This window comes from Leptonychotes weddellii, chromosome 4 (genome assembly GCF_054177405.1).
Source record: "Leptonychotes weddellii isolate Sample4059 chromosome 4, ASM5417740v2, whole genome shotgun sequence".
NCBI lineage: Eukaryota > Metazoa > Chordata > Mammalia > Carnivora > Phocidae > Leptonychotes > Leptonychotes weddellii.
Genome location: NC_138372.1, coordinates 113,445,003 through 113,462,902, shown reverse-complemented (window position 1 = coordinate 113,462,902; position 17,900 = coordinate 113,445,003). Strand labels below are relative to the sequence as shown.

The window sequence follows — 17,900 nt, the reverse complement described above, 5'->3', positions numbered from 1 at the left end:
AGAAAGAAAAATCCCGTTAAGTATTTAAGAAAAATAATTAAATATCTAAAAAGACATAAAAATAAGGAAGGCTTCAGGTTTCTGCACAGTAATATTAAATGACAGACTTTTAGATGATGTTGTGTCCTGAGTTGCTAGATACATTTGATGGCAATAAGAGGACAACTTAAGATATTTTCAAAAGATATTATACCAAAACACTTTGAATACTGAGATAATTTCTAGCTAATTAGAACATGCACCAGAAGAAACAATTCAAAATTGCAGTCAAGGTGTAAACTGGCATTATTTACTATCACCCAAATTATAACTTCATCACTTATATTCATATCCAGGAATTATCCTATGCTTTTCCTTCTCCTTCCTGTCATACTCTTTCTCTCTAAAATTTTGCCCCTTCACCTTCTGGGACATACATTCCACGGTAAACAAACACTCTTCTATCCTCAAGACCCCTCTTTCATGTTTTAAGAAACCTCACTCTTTCCACAAGAGTGCTCCCTCCTCTGCAGCTTCCTGGGACAGAGGGTTCATTCCCCTACATGGTACCGGCCACAGGCTGGGTTTTCCAGGCCCAACACCGTTAAGCTGGAAGTCCCTCCTCTCTGGTGATAAATGCTGCCTGTCTACACTATTCACTGCTCCTCACTGTTGCCATCACTCCTCCTTATTACTCCACAGCCCAACTCAAGACACTGGCACAGTCTCCCTTGACTTTTCAACAACTTGAATGCAACTCTGGTTTCATCTTCTTAATGGTCAGACTAATCATGCATTAAGTCTCATTCTTCCTTGTCTTCCCTAACTCTGAAAAGCTTCACTTCCCTTATAATTAAGATCACCCCACAACTAAGGCTACCAACAGGACCTTTTCATCATCTGGACTCACTCCACCTCCAAAGTCTTGATCTCAAACATCACAATTTCCTTCCTTCTAATCTCTCTCATATTTTCACTGCACCTACCCCTGCACCAGCCTTCTAAAAGTCTTTATCTTCAGCTCTCTGATTTGCTTTTTTGTCTAGTTATTTTCCTATCCTTGCTCACTACCCTCTCATACCAGACCATGTGCTTTGATCACTTGAATAAATTCCTCACAAATGTCCTCGACTGTTTTGCAAAACTGTTCTTCGGCCCTCTACCCTTGCCATGCCACAACCACAATTCTCACTCATTCCCTCAAACAGTTGGCTCTGCTCCCTTCCCACTGCTTCTGGGCACTGTTGGAGAAAATCACAACTGTCTGATGGTTTCTAGGAGTCATTCATATCTTCAACTTCAGAGAGGACCCAGAATTGCCTCACAGTCTTTTTTTTTTTCCTTTTGCCAACTATTTTCTCCTTTTCCTTGGTGACTTTTCACAATTGGCATCATTACAATCTCCCCTCTTCAATTCCCAATCCTCTTGTTCTCAGCAAACAACCTCACTTCTTAATAAAAAGACAAAATTTCAGGCATCAGATATAATCTCACACTTGCTTTGCCCCAGTCCATCTCCCACTCTACTGGCAAATTTGACAACTTCTTCCATTCTTTCACTCTCATAACTTTAATGATTATATATGATCCTAAATGCCACTCTGTGACTCCTGCCTTGACCCATCACCAGAGTTTTAGACTCACATCTAACTGCCTGCTGGAATTATTTACTATGATGCCTCACAAAAACTCAGTCATCAATAGAAGTGGACTTATCATTGTCCTCTGTTCCCATCTTGCTTTGTTAAATAAGCATTCATGCCATTACCCAAGTCAGTAAATTGGAAGTGATAATAATCTCCTCCCCTCCTTCACTCTCTCCAAGCAGTAAGTCATCAGTACTTGTTTTTTTAAAAGATTTTATTAATTTATTTGAGAGAGAGAATGAGATAGAGAGAGAGAGCATGAGACGGGGGAGGGTCAGAGGGAGAAGCAGACTCCCCGCTGAGCAGGGAGCCCGATGCGGGACTCGATCCTGGGACTCCAGGGTCATGACCTGAGCCGAAGGCAGTCGCTTAACCAACTGAGCCACCCAGGCGCCCCAGTCATCAGTACTTGTGCTACTCAGAATTCTAAGATGATCCCCATGATCTCTGCCCCTGACATTATGTCTTATATAATTCCCCTCCCCTTAAGTGTAGTAGATAGGACCTTTGACTTGCTTCAAACTAACAGAATATGGTAAAGGTGATGGGATGTCAATGTTATGATTATGTTATTTTATATATGCTAAGTAGACTTGAATGACAGAAATTCCCTTGCTGATTTTAAAGAAGTAAGCTGTCATGATGTGAAAGAGCCATGTGGCGAGGAACTGTGGATTGCATCTAGGAGTTGACAGCAATCCCAGGCTAAAATCCAGCATGAAAACAGGAACCTCAGTCATACAGCTGCAAGGAAATTAATGCTGCTAACAACCTGAATAAGTTTGGAAGCAGGTTCTTTCTAATTCCAGCCTCCAGATGAGAATGCAACCCAGCTGATACCTTGATTTTCACCCTTATGAGATTAGACAGGGGATCTAGTTGTGGTAGGTACAGACTTCTGACCCATGGAAAGTATGAGATACTAAATATGTGATGATTAAAAGTGCAGAGTTTAACATACTACTATCTCTCCAGATAATATAATTTATAAACACGGGCTCATATGAGCTTCACTGGGCTCACAGATTTCATATGGTCTGCCTTTACATGATGGGTGCCATCTTTGTACCTACAAACCGGAGTTCATGCCTATATACCCATGCTACTTAGAATCTAAACCCAAAAAAGTGAGGCCAGGAAAATGCAAGAGTTCTCTTTTATATGCCAAAAGTTTGTATCCTAGTTTCCTATATAATGCAGATATCTTCTATATGGATAACTGCCAGCAGAGAGCTCTACATTCTTTCAGAGGATACCCTATTCCCTACCCATTTTAGTGTGGCTTTGAGACATGGTCTCAAGAAGGTACCGATATGAGAATACAGCCAAAGAAGACCAAAATCCTTTAGGGGGATCTCATAAAGCATGAAGAGGATAAGAAAAGTGAAGATGTCAGGAATGCATTTGGAGTCCCGTCAGTCAGATTCCCATGGGAATTAGGCAAGGAGTTGGCTATTGACATAACAGGCATAGGAGATTTGGTTTTAGAAGTAAATGTCAAACCAACAAAACAGTATGTAGAATAAAAAAGCTGTCAGACACACAATCCATAAGCAAAGATCAAAGTCGGGTTCTACCCAATTATCTTAACCAGTGCTTATTGGGGAGATGAGGTTATTGCAGACTTGGTAAGGTTGGTTCCCCAATGTCCAGAGTAAATGAATCTTCCTAAAGTTAAACTTACTACATAAGATAAAAATAGGCACCACAGGAAATAGAGAATAATCATCAGTTTGGGCAAAGTGAAAGGTAACTTTTTTAAAATCTTTTTTTACCTCTCTATAGGTAAGCTATAATCATTTAATTCAAAGTCTTCACGAAAAGAAATAAGTTTAGAATAATTAGTTTGAATTCACACAGAATGAAATCTTTTTTTGCAAATCTGAATCTTCTATTAAAATTGAACACACACAGATTCTCATAATACATAGCATAATATATAACAATATATTCAAATTCAAGAATATTTTATGACAAATTAAATTTTTTTCTTTTTTGAAATATAATTCACATATAGTGTTATATTAATTTCAGGTGTACAATATAATGATTCAACAATTCTATACATTACTAGTGGTCATCAAGCTAAGTATACTCTTGATCCCTTTTATCTATATCACTCCTATTCCCCCACCCCCCCACCTCCCTTCTGGCAACCAACAGTGTGTTCTCTGTATTTAAGAGTCTTTTTTGTTTGTCTCCTTTTTTCTTTATTTGTTCATTAGTTTTTTCTCTTAAATTCCACACATGAGTGAAATTTTAGCATATGAGTGAAGCTGCAAATGAATACATGAAACCCTTGGTAACCATCTACATTTATCTTATTATAATCAAAAAGACTTTTGTACATTTTTACATTAAATATATAAAATTCAACTGTAAAATATACTTTTTCACTTACCTGATGTTTCACTTTCTGCCCAGAGAGCTGCAGATCCAGATAAAGTTCTTTGAAGTTGTCCGCGGTTTCCTTGTTTAGACTGAAGATGGTCAATGAGAAATGGGATTGGCTGGTCAGGTGTTTCAGTTATTAATTTGGTCATTAATTCCTGAAGGCAGAATAGAGCAAACATTTATATCTAATAATAATAGTGAACACTTACATAGCACTTACTAATGCCAGGCACGGCTCTAACTGCTTTACATACAGCAAATGATTTAATCCTAATAATAATCTTTTAAGGCAGGTACAAGTTATTGTCCTCCTTGTGAGGAAAGTAAGGTGCAGAAATGTAAACTATGTTATACAGCTAACACATGCAAAGCCAAAATATATTTACTTATATTTATTTTTATTATTCTACTTGGCCAAAGAAATACTAGAACTTTGATCTAAATTCTTTTAAAAACTATAGCCCAAGAATTTTAAACTTCAGATTACTATTTTGAGAAATGCCATTACAAACTAAACTTTTGGTAAACTTTGGTTTACCAATGTTATTTTCCTTCTTAACCATTCATATATATCCCAAAATGAAGGAAATTTTGTTGGAATAAAAGAAACAAGTAACAAGCCACAGACTCACAGAAACCAAAAAGTGTCTTAAACTAGTCTCCAAACAATACAGAATTTACTTTTTCCAAAAGCCCTAATGGGTATTCATTCTTCTTTTTTTTTTTTTTAATGAGTTAAGCAATGAAGATTTCTCCACCTGCTGAAGCAGCCTGTTCTATTTTTGGACAGCTATAATGAAGCCTTAAATTGGGTGGAAAGCTGCCTGAGGGTAATAGCTATACATTGTTTTTTTCCAGTCAAGAACAGCAAAGAGCAAGCTCCAATTTGTGGTCAGTTAGAATCCCCAGATTGTTCCCAGATGAACAGCTGCCAAGCCACATGGATATCATTTTGTGCTGTGTAACTAAGTTTGTGAACTTGTAAGCACAATTGTACGTTCATATCAATCACGTTTCACTTTGCTAGTTTTTTTTTTTTTTTTTTTTAAGATTTTATTTATTTGCGAGAGGGAGAATGAGAGACAGAGAGCATGAGAGGGAGGAGGGTCAGAGGGAGAAGCAGACTCCCTGCTGAGCAGGGAGCCCGATGCGGGACTCGATTCCGGGACTCCAGGATCATGACCTGAGCCGAAGGCAGTCGCTTAACCAACTGAGCCACCCAGGCGCCCTCACTTTGCTAGTTTTAGCTGAGAATTCTAGTCTGTCAATTATCACTTTAAGTTCAGATTCTGTGAGAGGCAATGGTCTTATGAGTGGGCCAGAAAATCAGGTATTAGTAATGCTAACAGAAGGAATACTGGAAATTCCCCCATTCCATTGTCTTTTGTTGGTGGCCTATTTCCTTTGCCTTGGCTCTTCTCTCAGATGTTCAGATAGGCTGGCTTGTCATCATTTGTCTCTAATGATATCTTAAGAGAGGCTTACCCTAATGAATCTTCGTAAGTTTTTATCACTTCATTATCTTATTTTCTTCATAGCATTTAGTACTCTCCAGAATCATCTCATTAAATACTTGCTCATCTTTTTGTCCCTGCCTCTGCTCATCCTCTACTACAGCACTAAGAACATGGGCTGGACTGGTTTGATCTCTACTCTCTCCCTAGGGCCTGGAACTCTTCATAGCTCATAGATGGTACTGAATGAATGAATGAATGGATTAATTAATTAATTCTTGGTTTACTGATCCCAGGTAAATATTAGTAATTAAAGTCCCTTAATGTCCTAATAAACAACAATTAAAGCATTCATAGATTTCTTGGCCCAGCAAAATACACTTCAAAATTCCTATACAAGAAACTGCTGCCATGATATCTCAGGTATATCTGCTGACATTTCTAACAGTCTAAAAATACACAGATTTATCTGAGTAGAGGTTAAATGGAATTTGTAGATGACAAGATTCCAAGGTGATCTCAAAGACATGGATAAAATAATTCAAGGTATCTCAAATGTGCAGATTGAACACAGAGTTGGAACTAAAAAGAGCAAAGGATTTCTAACACAAAAACACTGTGTGGCAAAATATTTATTGGACAAATGTGATTTTTTTTATATATATTCTGAAAAAGAAGTAAGCAAACAACCAGTTGGCACAGGTCTTCTTTATTTCTGTTTTTTAAGATCTCAACTATTAGTTATAAGTAAAGAAATCATTTCTATACTGTGGTTAAAACAATGCAGGGTTCAATTAAACCCCAATCATACATCAGTGAAATGCAATTTAAAACATTCTGGATTTTGCTTCTGTAGAAAAGATGTATTTTATTCTATTTAAATTCATTGTATGTTACAAAAAAAATAGAAAAATAAATAGAAGAACCAACTAGATTACTCTTGTCACAGAAGGCCTGGGCACTCAGATAAAGCAAAATCAGGTCAGATAATAAGGCTTTAAAGCCACAGCAATTTCTATTCTGAAACCTCTGAAGATCTCATGCACTTCTTTTTACCTTTCAAATTAGATGGAAAGTTTCTGTGGGTATTTTCTTTCTTTTAAAATAAACTGAAGTGCTCCTGTATTGTCTTTAGACAATGTCTATAGTCATAATAAACCAAGTAATCACTGTTAAATTTTAAAAATATCATTAGTCTAGTAACTAATTTTGGATATCCTTATATTCCATTAATGAATATATATTAACGACAAAGGACAAATTGTCATAAATAAAATGAAAATAGTTTGTAATAGGGTATGTTGGGTACCTTGACTGTACAACAGTATAGCTTTAGATTATTGTGTTTATAAGAGGAATTATCCTGACTCTCACTCAATCCATGTATCCACCAGCATTTGGACGTGAATAATTTTGAGGACTTGAACTGGACAGAAACCTCTTTTCCAGACGTGAAAATTTAAATCCTCAGATTTGCAAAGATGCTCTTGGTAATAAAAAGGTTGATTTCCACCACCACGACCCCCCCCCCCCAAAGATTTATATACACACAGACACAACTTCAGGGCAGATAGACTGGGGAAATGAGAGGGGAGACGTGCAGCTAGAATGTCGGGTTGGCAACAGAAACCCCACTGCTGAAAAGTTTCACAGGGATCATTCACATAGGCCAAAAAGTACTCCAGAACAGCAACGGGTGTCAGGTAAGGAGGCTGAACTTCCGGGGAGGGAGAGGAGGCTCATCTACAATTCTTACCATCAGCGCAACAGCTGTGACATGAAATTCCCTGGGTGCTAGAACCTAACCAAGATGGAGACAATGCGCCTGGCCGTCCACACGACATGGGCCACGTGTGGACCGTGCTGGGTGTCAGCTAGCAGAGCCTGCTGACGAGCGCCGACAGCGCGGACACCCGGGCCAAGCTCGAGACTTCCCGCTCTGCTGCGACGGCGGCTCTGCGCAGGCGCAGACAGACGCGCCAGCGCGCGATCCCCGACCGACCCGCGTCGTGGAAGTACCCGCCCACCTGTCCCGGAGCCGTAACAGCGCCCGAGCGCCTAGAGAGCAGAGTCCTTAGGTAACAACGCCTTTACTGCCCCGGGATGCAGTCACTTCCGCAACTTCCCCAAAGGAGAGACACCGACGCCGCTCGTTGGACTCCGCCCAAAGCCTGTCCCGGGATGTAGACCTCCCCGGAGTCCGGGAACCAGGACACGCCCTGAAGACGCCCCCTAACGCTGTGGCCTCGAGGCTGGCTGCAGTGGATCAGGGGATCCCTGTGTCTCCCGAGTCCTGCCCCTTGCCGTAAACCCACTCCTCCTGCCCCGCCCAACTTGCGCGAGACTCCTGCCTCAGACCCAAAGGGGATGCTGGAACCACCGTGTGGAGTTGCTCCCCAGCTCTGAGGACCAGGCACCGGACCCTGCCTTCCAGCTCAATGACGAAAGCCCTCCCAGAGCTCAGGCCAACAGCTCAGTGGCTGCCCTGAACTTAGGCAAGATTTGGAGAGGACCCGCCTGAGCCTCTTCTACTAATGGCCTTGCCTGCCCGCTTTTCAGCCGGGAATCAGGCCTATAGTGTGGGGCGCCCTCCTCATCTGCTGCTTCAGTGACATTCAAGTCTTCCTTCAGCCAAGGATCCCTGGGAGATGTTGGCCGTGGGAACCTAAAAATTGAAACAACAATGGAAGTCATAGCACTCCTGCCTTGGAACAAAAACATTTGCGGAAATTTTAGGCTAAGGACTTGGGGATTGATAAAATGTAGGTATTAATTTTAATGTGATCAATTTGCACTTACAAGCTTAAATTTGGGGCATTAAAGTTGCAAACAAAATATATTAACAACTGTCACCAATGGAGGACTTAATTCATACTTAACTAATATTAATAATATTACTAATGTAAATGAAATGCAATAGAAGACAGGATAAGGTAATGATTAACACCAAAGCTTTGAAATCAGAGAGACACTTTTTTTTTTAATTTTTATTTATTTATTTGAGAGAGAGAATGAGATAGAGAGAGCATGAGAGGGGGTAGGGTCAGAGGGAGAAGCAGACTCCCTGCTGAACAGGGAGCCCGATGCGGGACTCGATCCCGGGACTCCAGGATCATGACCTGAGCCGAAGGCAGTCGCTTAACCAACTGAGCCACCCAGGCGCCCCAGAGAGACACTTTTTAAAAATCATCTTCTACTTACTAGCTGTAAGACTTTGGGCAAGACAATCACTTTAACATTCAAAAGGACCATCTACTAAATGTGAATGATACTACTTACATCATAGAGTGGCCAGGAGGATTAAATAAAAAGATTGCAAAGCACTCATAAAATGCTTGGAATATATGTGGCCTACTATAACAGGTTGTCTACATTTCCTTCTAAGGCTGGGAACTGTTTCCCAAAATCTCCTTTATATGATCTGGGTTACAGTTTCCTACTGTGAGGAATTCAGAGGAGACTTGGAAAGAGCATAGAGAGGCAGAAGAAATTCTCCAGAGTTAACTGCAGGCAGATGTGAGGGCAGATGAGGAAGTCACAGCAGTTTCCCAGCAAATTTGTGAAAACCACTGCAGACTGGGATAGCTGTGGGAGCTCTGCAAAGGTATTGGAGAACTGCAGCAGCTTCCAGGCAAGCATTTGAGAGCCACTTACTTCTGTGCTCCAGGCGGAAACCTTCAGGGTCAGCTCCTCCTGCCTTTGGCGACAGCCCCACAACCTTCAGCAGCATTTCCCTGGCCTCTGTGTCCCACCTTCTAACTCACCATCACATAAACTGGTTTGCTTTAAACCCTATCTGTTTTCCTGACTGAACCCGTAATGCTCCACCCAAAAGAAGTGTTACCTTATATTTTCATGTTTACTATTACTTTTATATATTTACATAATATTTTATATATTTATGTTTATTATTACTACTACTATCACATTACCATTTTTATCACATTTTATAGCATACATTTTTTGATGCTATAAATGCATACTGCATCTTTTTATAGGCTTTATTTTTCTGGTTATAAAACTAAGATATGTCCTTTTAATATAGTTTATTACCAACTACAGTCTTTAACTTCATGAATATACTATATATTGAGACAGTTCCCTGCATTAATATCTGTTTCCTTGTTAATTATAATTTTGTTACTGGTACCAATTCAAATATATTAATTTTAAAAATACACAAATGAAGATAACATTCTTTTTAAAAATTTGAAAAACAATTTAAAGAACCATTAAGTAATTACTGAATGCAGATTTATATTATATATCATGTAAGGACTAATGGAATTTAGGGCTATTATAGCTAGTAATAGACAACTGTGTACTATATGTAACATTAGCACAATTAATGAGCTGGAGAATGGATACTAATTAAATAACAATGATGAGTGTCTCAAAATACATTTTAATGTCCACTAGATAAAAGCAAAACTATGAGTGAGGACGTAGCTCATCATAGAGTCATTATTAAAACTGGAATGAGTAATCAGTCAACAGTAGAAATTATTTTAATAAAAGATCATTTCATTTAATGAAAGCTAAGGGACTCCTTAGTTAAAAAACAAACAGAAAAAGCACATATGTACACACAAACACCAAATTTTACATAACATTCCTGGTGTTTACCCATCCACAGGCTGACCCTCCGAGGTTCCAGGTTAGGAACCCTTGTTCTGGGTCCCACAACGTACAGATAGCATGGGATTCTGCCCCAAAATTACTTACCTAATTACTTCCTTAGGAGTAAGTTACTTTGTACTTCATTACCCTAAGAGGTAAGTACTACTTTGTTCCTCTTAACCTCAGGAGAAAGTTACCAAGAAACAAAATTAAAGCCAGTTCTAAAATCTCAGGACTTTCTAGTCTTTTTGTTAAATCAATAAACATGCAGGACAATTACAGTCAATAATGGAGGTGGTGTCAATCAGATATATTTCTTACTCAACATCTACAATTACCTTAAATATTAATTGCATATGGCACATTATCATCTGTAGAATGTTATTTTAGTTCAAAACTGTATTAAGATCTGATCACTGAATTAATTCTAAATCTGCACGTTTCAATTTTCTGTTTTTAATTAGATCTCTTAAAAATTTGCATTTGAAATCTCAACCTTCTGAACGCCCACCCCACCCCCACCACCCAACTATATGTCATAAATAGGCAGGTAATGGACATTGGGTTATCAACAAATATATGAGAGAAGTCTACTTAAAATTCAGTTGTCCCAGAAACACTTTTTTCTGAAACATTTTTTTTAAGATTTATTTATTTATTTATTTGAGAGAGAGAGAGAAAGAGAGCAGGAGAGGGGGAGGGAGAGGGAAATAATCTCAGGCAGACTCCATGCTGAACACACAGCCCCATACGGGGCTCGATCTAATGACCCTGAGATCATGACCTGAGCCAAAACCAGGAATCATATGCTTAACCAACTGAGCCACCCAGGCGCCCCTGAAACAACATTATTTTAAATCGATGTCACCAATCCCAGTTGGTTGAATTTTACTTGGTTTCTACCCACACCAGAACCCATGCTTTCCTTTCTCTCCTTCCATTTTTCTGAATGGAAGTAGAAAGAGGGGGATTTTTTTTTTTCTGCCTTAAGCTCTGTTCTGAGTTTTGGCTTTGGCCAGGAATGGGTTCCAATGCATCATCTAGGTTTCCATGCACATGTGAGAAGGGGACAGACATCTGTTTGGATGTTTTTCTGTCCTCTATTCAGAGAACTCAAATTATCTGCTGGTTATTCAACCTTCCTGCATCTCAGAACCATGCCCACAGCTGCCCTAAACTCACTTCCCTCATTCCCAATTAAAACTGAGATTTCACTGGAACAGTGATCTCAACAGAAAAGGAAGCAAAGTGAATAGCAATAATTAAAATATCAGTTATTTACTGCATTCAATATGCACAAGTATCAAGTATTTTATATAGATTTAATCATTCACTGTAAATTAAAGGCTTGCATACAAGATGCACAATCTAACTAGTATGTGCTTGTTAAATCCTTGCTTATTTCTGGTTACCTGCCCCTCACCAACAACCTATCAATGCAAACCATCACAGTCACACACCCACCCACAACAATATAAGCCTAGGGAAAAGAAAATTTGCACTCCTCTTCTGAAAGGCTCTTGGCCCTTTTCAAATATAATCTAATATAAAATTAGGATTATAATCCTCATTTATAATTAGAAAAGGCATCTAATTAGCCCTGCTGTATATTATGGAATATAATCTAGATAATCTAGGGAAAGCAAAAACTAAGTTGTTCTATAATAAAAATTAAGAATAATGAAATTACCACAATTAAAATGAACAATTCTAAATCTAAAGCTAAGTCACTGATACTGAATCCTCCCTGCTTTTAATAATATAGGCAAATAATAAGTAAATCTACCCAGTAGAACTAGTGAATGATGACAAGTGATAAAATATTTATCTAATGCCTACTAATCTTTCCTCTAATACAGAAATGTCTTTTCAGATTAAATTATTTAGAATATTTAGTATTTTAGTATATTTAGTATTCACTTTGAGAAAATCTTCATATAAAAGTACAAGCTTATAATTAAATTTCCAGGCAAATGTCAAGGTCCCCAGTGAAAAATATTAACATACTCTATGAAAATACTTTCAGTTAGGGAATTATATTGTTGAGCATAAAAGTCTATCAAAACAATTTATCTGGTGTTAGGAATTTCCAGAGTCTTACTTGAAAATACCACTGTAGGAGTAAAATATGGGTGATACTCAGAAGAAATAGTGAAACACTTCAAAACTCAAAGAAATTATATAAATCAACCCATGATGGAAGTAGCAGATGTATATAGAGATTACCATAAAAAGGATGTCTCTCAGTTGAGTATGAATTAATTTGTTTTAGACTTTTATCATTTGTAAAGAATATGTAACTAAAACAAAGTGCTCAGCATGACAGAATAATGAGGAAATTTCATAGTGCATGCCCAGAACTTCCTCTTAGAACTAATGATCTAAGGAAAGGATGTACACATTTCTGTCTCTATGGCAAGTATAGCTTCAAATTGGTGATGGATATATTGGACTATCATAGGTGAACACTGCTACATAGTGAGTACTTATTCTGATTGCATGCACCCCAAAAAGTCACAAAATCAAGTGGCCATATATACATGGTCTATTTCTAGAACCTACATTCTCTTTCATTAATCTATTTGCCAATCTTATGCCATTGTTAAAATATCTTAATGACTGGGGTGCCTGGGTGGCTCAGTTGGTTAAGTGACTGCCTTCGGCTCAGGTCATGATCCCGGGGTCCTGGGATCGAGCCCCGCATCAGGCTTCCTGCTCGGCCGGAAGCCTCCTTCTCCCTCTCCCACTCCCCCTACTTGTGTTCCCCCTCACGCTGTCTCTCTCTCTCTCTGTCAATTAAATAAATAAATAAAATCTTTTAAAAAATAAAATAAATAAAATATCTAAATGACTATGGCCATACAGTAAATTCTGATAGCTCAAGGAAAAATTCTTATCTTGTATCAATCACTTTTCTATTTATTTTGTCAAAACTGTTCATTTTTCTTCCTTTGCATTAACTGAAATTTATTCTACTTTTCCCTCTGTTAGTCTGAAAGTCATACACACTTTTAATATTCTTTAGTGGTTATCCAGAGATTATAAATTAATACTGACTTATGTACATTAAGTATTCATTGGTCCTTTTCCCTCATCTCAGATTTTGCAAGGAACTTAGAATACTTTAATTCCATTTGTCACACCTGGCATTAGCATACATTTATATGTATCTACATATTTACTATTCTTATTGCTCTATTTCTTCATCTCCAACCATCCATCTGGGATCATTCTCAGCAGCATAAGGAATACCTTTTATTTTAGTAGTTTTGTTTTGTACAGCAATCTTTTTTTTTTTTAGACCTGAAGATATTTTCACTGTATCTCACTATATATTGGGATTACTTTCTTCCCATTTTCTTTTGTTTCCAGTATTATTTTTGAGAATTCAGCCACATTTCTTTTTTAAAGAAAATCTGAATTTTTCTAAGGATGTTTTTAGTATTTTCTCTTTTTATTTTTTATTTGCAGTTTTTTAAGAGACTTTTTTTATTTTGAAACAACTATAAATTCACAGGAAGTTGCAAAGATATGTACAAAAGGTCTCATGTACCCTTCACCCAGCTTGCCTCATGCAAAACTATACAGCATAATATCAAAACTAGGAAACTGACATTACATTCACCAGTTTACATGCAGTGTGTGCATGTAGCTCTACACAATCGTACCACATGTGTAAATACTTAACTGCACCATTATCACAAGACTTCCTCTTGCTATCACCTTATAGAAATACCCACCCACTCCCTGCTCCATACCTAAGCCCTGGCGACCACTATTTTATTCTTCATTTCTATTATCATGTTATTCCACAATGTTATTATATAACAGGGATCATAAAATATATCTCCTTTTGAAATTGACTTTTACATTCAGCATAATTTCCTTGAGATTCATTCAAGTTGTGTTGATAGGCACAATAAACAATAAACAAGAGTTTATTCCTTTTTATTGCTGAGTGTTATTCCATGATATGGATGTACTATAATGTGTTTAACCATTCATTTATAACTATCAATAATCATTGAAGGACATTTAGTTAGTCCAGGTTTTTTTTTTTTTTTTTAAGATTTTACTTATTTGACAGAGAGAGACGAGAGAAGGAACACAAGCAGGGGGAGTAGTGGGAGAGGGAGAAGCAAGCTTCCCGCTGAGTAGGGAGCCCGATGTGGGGCTCGATCCCAGGACCCTGGGATCATGACCTGAGTCGAAGGCAGACGCTTAACGACTTAGTCACCCAGGTGCCCCGTTAGTCCAGGTTTTAACTATTATGAATAATGTTACCATGAACATGCATGCATAGGCTTTTGTGTGAACATACATTTTCATCTCTCTGGGATAAATGCCTAAGAATGTAATTGCTGGGTTGTAATGCTAAGGCCATTCTTAGTTTTAAAAGGAACTGCTATGTCATTTTTAGAGATTCAATTTTACTTTCACAACAGCAATATATGTGATTTTTTCCTTCATTCTGTTAATGTGGTATATGTTTATTGATCTGCATATGTTAAACCATCCTTACAACTCAGGGATAAATCCAACTTGATCATGGTTTATAATCTTTTCAATGTGATTTTGAATTGAGTTTGCTAGTAATTTGTTGATAATCTTTGCATCTATATTGATCAAGGATATTGGCCTGTAATTTTCTTTTCTTATAGTGTCCTTATCTGGCTTTGGTATCAGGGTAAGCTAGCCTCCTAAAATGAGTTCAGGGGTATTCCCTCCTCTTTCATTTTTTGGAAAAGTTTGAGAAGGACTGGCAAACATTCTTTAAATGTTTGATAAAAATCACCAGCATCTCTTTCATTTATAATTCTTTTATCGAGTCCTCTCTCTTTTTTTCCCATTGGTTAATCTAGCTAAAGGTTTGTCAATTGTGTTTATCTTTTCAAAAAACCAGCTCTTAGTTTCATTGATTTTTTTTCTATTGTCTTTCTAGTCTCTATTTTATTTCTGCTCTAATCTTTTTTATTTTTTCTGCTAACTTTGGGTTTAGTTTGTTCTTTTTTCCCCCCTAACTCTTGTAGTATAAAGTTAGGTTGTTTGAGATTTTTCTATTTTCTTAATGTATTCATTTATCATCCCTTCACTTTCAGCCTATATGTGTTCCTAAAACTAAAGTGATTCTTTGGTACGCAGCATATAGTTGGAGCTTGTTTTTAATCCATTCAGGCACTCTGTGTCTTTTTATTGGAGTATTTAGTCCGTTTAAATTTGATGGAATTATAGATAGGTAAAGATTTATTATTACCATTTTGTTAATTGTTTTCTGATTTTGTTGTTCCTTTATTCCTTTCTTCTCTCTTGTTGTTTTCCTTTGTAATTTATTTTCCGTAGCAATATACTTGAATTCCTTTCTCTATAGATAAATATAACAGTCTACTTTAAGCTGATAACAAGAACCTTCAATTGCATTAAAAAACTCTACACTCACAATAAAAAAGTCTACACTTTTACTCACCTCCCCCACATTTTATGTTATGGATGTCACACTTCACACCTTTTTATACTGTGCACCATTTACAAATTATTATAGCTATAGTCATTTTTAATAATGTTTTTAACAATTATGCTAGAGATAAAACTGATTTTCACACCACCATTATAGTTTTAGGGTATTCCAGATTTGACTATTTATTTACTTTATCAATGAGTTTTATACTTTTATTTGTTTTCATGTTGTTACTTAGCATCCTTTCATTTCAGCTTGAGGAGCTCCCATTAGCATTTCTTGTAACACTGGTCTAGTGGTAATGAACTCCCTTAGCTTTTGTCTGGAAATGTCTTTATCTTCCCATTTCTGAAGGATAGTTTTGTCAGACATAGTATTCTTTGCTGGCAGCTTTTTTTTTTCCTTTCAGCACTTCAGATACATCATCCCTTCTCTCTTGGCCTGCAAAATTTCTGTAGAGAAATTTGCTGATAGCTTTATGGGTGTTCACTTGTATGTGATGAGTCATCTCCTGAGACTTCAAAGTTCTTTTGTGTTTGACTTTTAACATTTTGATTATAATATGTCTTAGAGTAATCTGTGTTGGAATGATTTTGCTTAAGGTCCTTTGAGCTTCCTATGCCTGAGTGCCTTATCTCTCCCATGATTTGGAAAGTTTTTAACTATTATTGCTTATAATAAGCTTTCTTCCCTCTTCTCCATGTGAATATTCAATTTTTGGTGTCCTATACTTCATGTAGGCTTTCTTAACTCCTTTTCATTCTTTCTTCTTTTTGTTTTCAATTCTGTCATTATATTTTTCATCTTCAGGATGTCTGTCTGGGTTTTTTTTATGGTTCCTTTTTATTAAACTTCTTGTATTGTTCATGCATTCTTTTCCTGATTTTTATGTGTGTTCTCTTACATTTCATTGAGTTTAAGATGATTATTTTGAAATTTTTAGGCAAATCATAGATCTCCATTTCACTGGGGTAGGTTATTGGAGCTTTATTGTTTTTCTGTGGTTGTGTCAGACCTGCCCAATTCTTCATGATCCATGTAACGATAGCCTTGCATTGGTGTCTGTGTATCTGAAGAGCAAACACCTCTTCCAGTCTTTAAAGACTGGTTTTGGTAGGTAAAGACCTTCTTCTGTCAGTTCCCCAGACTGATAGGTTTACTTCCAGAATTTCAGGGTTACAGCTGGTTTAAAGCTGTCACTGGGACTACGGTGGGGCCCATGTCAGTGGGCTTGTTATCAGGGGCTTAGGTAGGCATAGATCTTCTCTGGTCTCTGCGTGAATGGGACTGCCTCCTATACCATTCTCAGTAGGATGGTTCTGTGGAAACGGTCTGGATCAGGTTCCTCAGTTGGGTCTTTAGATAATGGGCCTATTACCGGGTGTGCAGATGGCTGTGTCCCACCAGATCCATAGCAGAGCTCCTGCCTGGTCACTGGATGGGTCCCTAGGTAGAAGGATGGCCCTGGATCATGGCCGTGAGGGACAAGAACCAAGCTCTAGGACTGCTTCAGGTTCCACAGCTAAAACTAAGGTCTACGTATCCAATTCTGAAGGCACAGATAGATATGTCTCCTGCCAGGTCCCAGGACATGCTTGATTGCTCCCTGACCACAGCTGGAGAGACTGAAGTTGATTATAGGGCCATTTCAGGATCTCCTGAAGCACAGACATTAGTGACTCCTGCCTGATCCCTCTGCCAACCAGACTACTGGAAGATTATGGCCATGAAGGGGACAGAGCCAAATATAGGGCCCTTTCTGGATCTTGGAGGGCATAGACAGAAGTAGCTCCTGCTGGGTCCCTGTGCCAGAGGACTATTCACAGCATGCAGGTGAAATGGACAGTTACAGGGCCCTTCTAAAATCTAGTCTGACCCAATTTAATAGGCTTATCTCCAGGAGCTCCCGGACCACACCAGAGAGAAGCTGCAGCTGGTTTATGGGCTTCAGCATCTACAGCCAAGACTGAGGTCTGTATGCCTAGTACCCAATGCATGGGTAAGCATGACTCTTCCTGGGTTCCTTGGTCCATGGTACTGGTGACAGGATTAAGGCCAAATGGGGTTGTTGTGAATACTCAGAGGGTACCTAGTTATTTGTAGGGCTGTAGCTGGGATCAGGATTGGTGAGTCAGCTACCTGGGTGTGAGCCTGCCTTCACAAAATGGTTCTCCTTCGTCTTGGACCACATCAAAATTTCACAATCTCCTACCAGATCCCAAATCTACCTCAAAGACACTTTTGTCTGTGGATGAATGTCCAATTATTGTTGCTGAGAAGGGGTGTGAATGGAGGACATCTTATTTATCTATCTTCCTAATACCACTCCTGTAGTTGTTAGATCATTTTTAC

General features: G+C 38.1%; 1 protein-coding gene across 1 annotated transcript in view; it reads right to left on the bottom strand.

Annotated features, from left to right (window-relative positions):
- Nucleotides 1-17,900, bottom strand: part of C4H8orf34 (chromosome 4 C8orf34 homolog) — a 347,083-nt gene that overhangs the window by 274,634 nt on the left and 54,549 nt on the right. Inside the window, 1 exon segment of the mRNA XM_081816087.1 lies at nucleotides 4,027-4,174. Coding sequence (XP_081672213.1) covers nucleotides 4,027-4,174 — 148 coding nt within the window.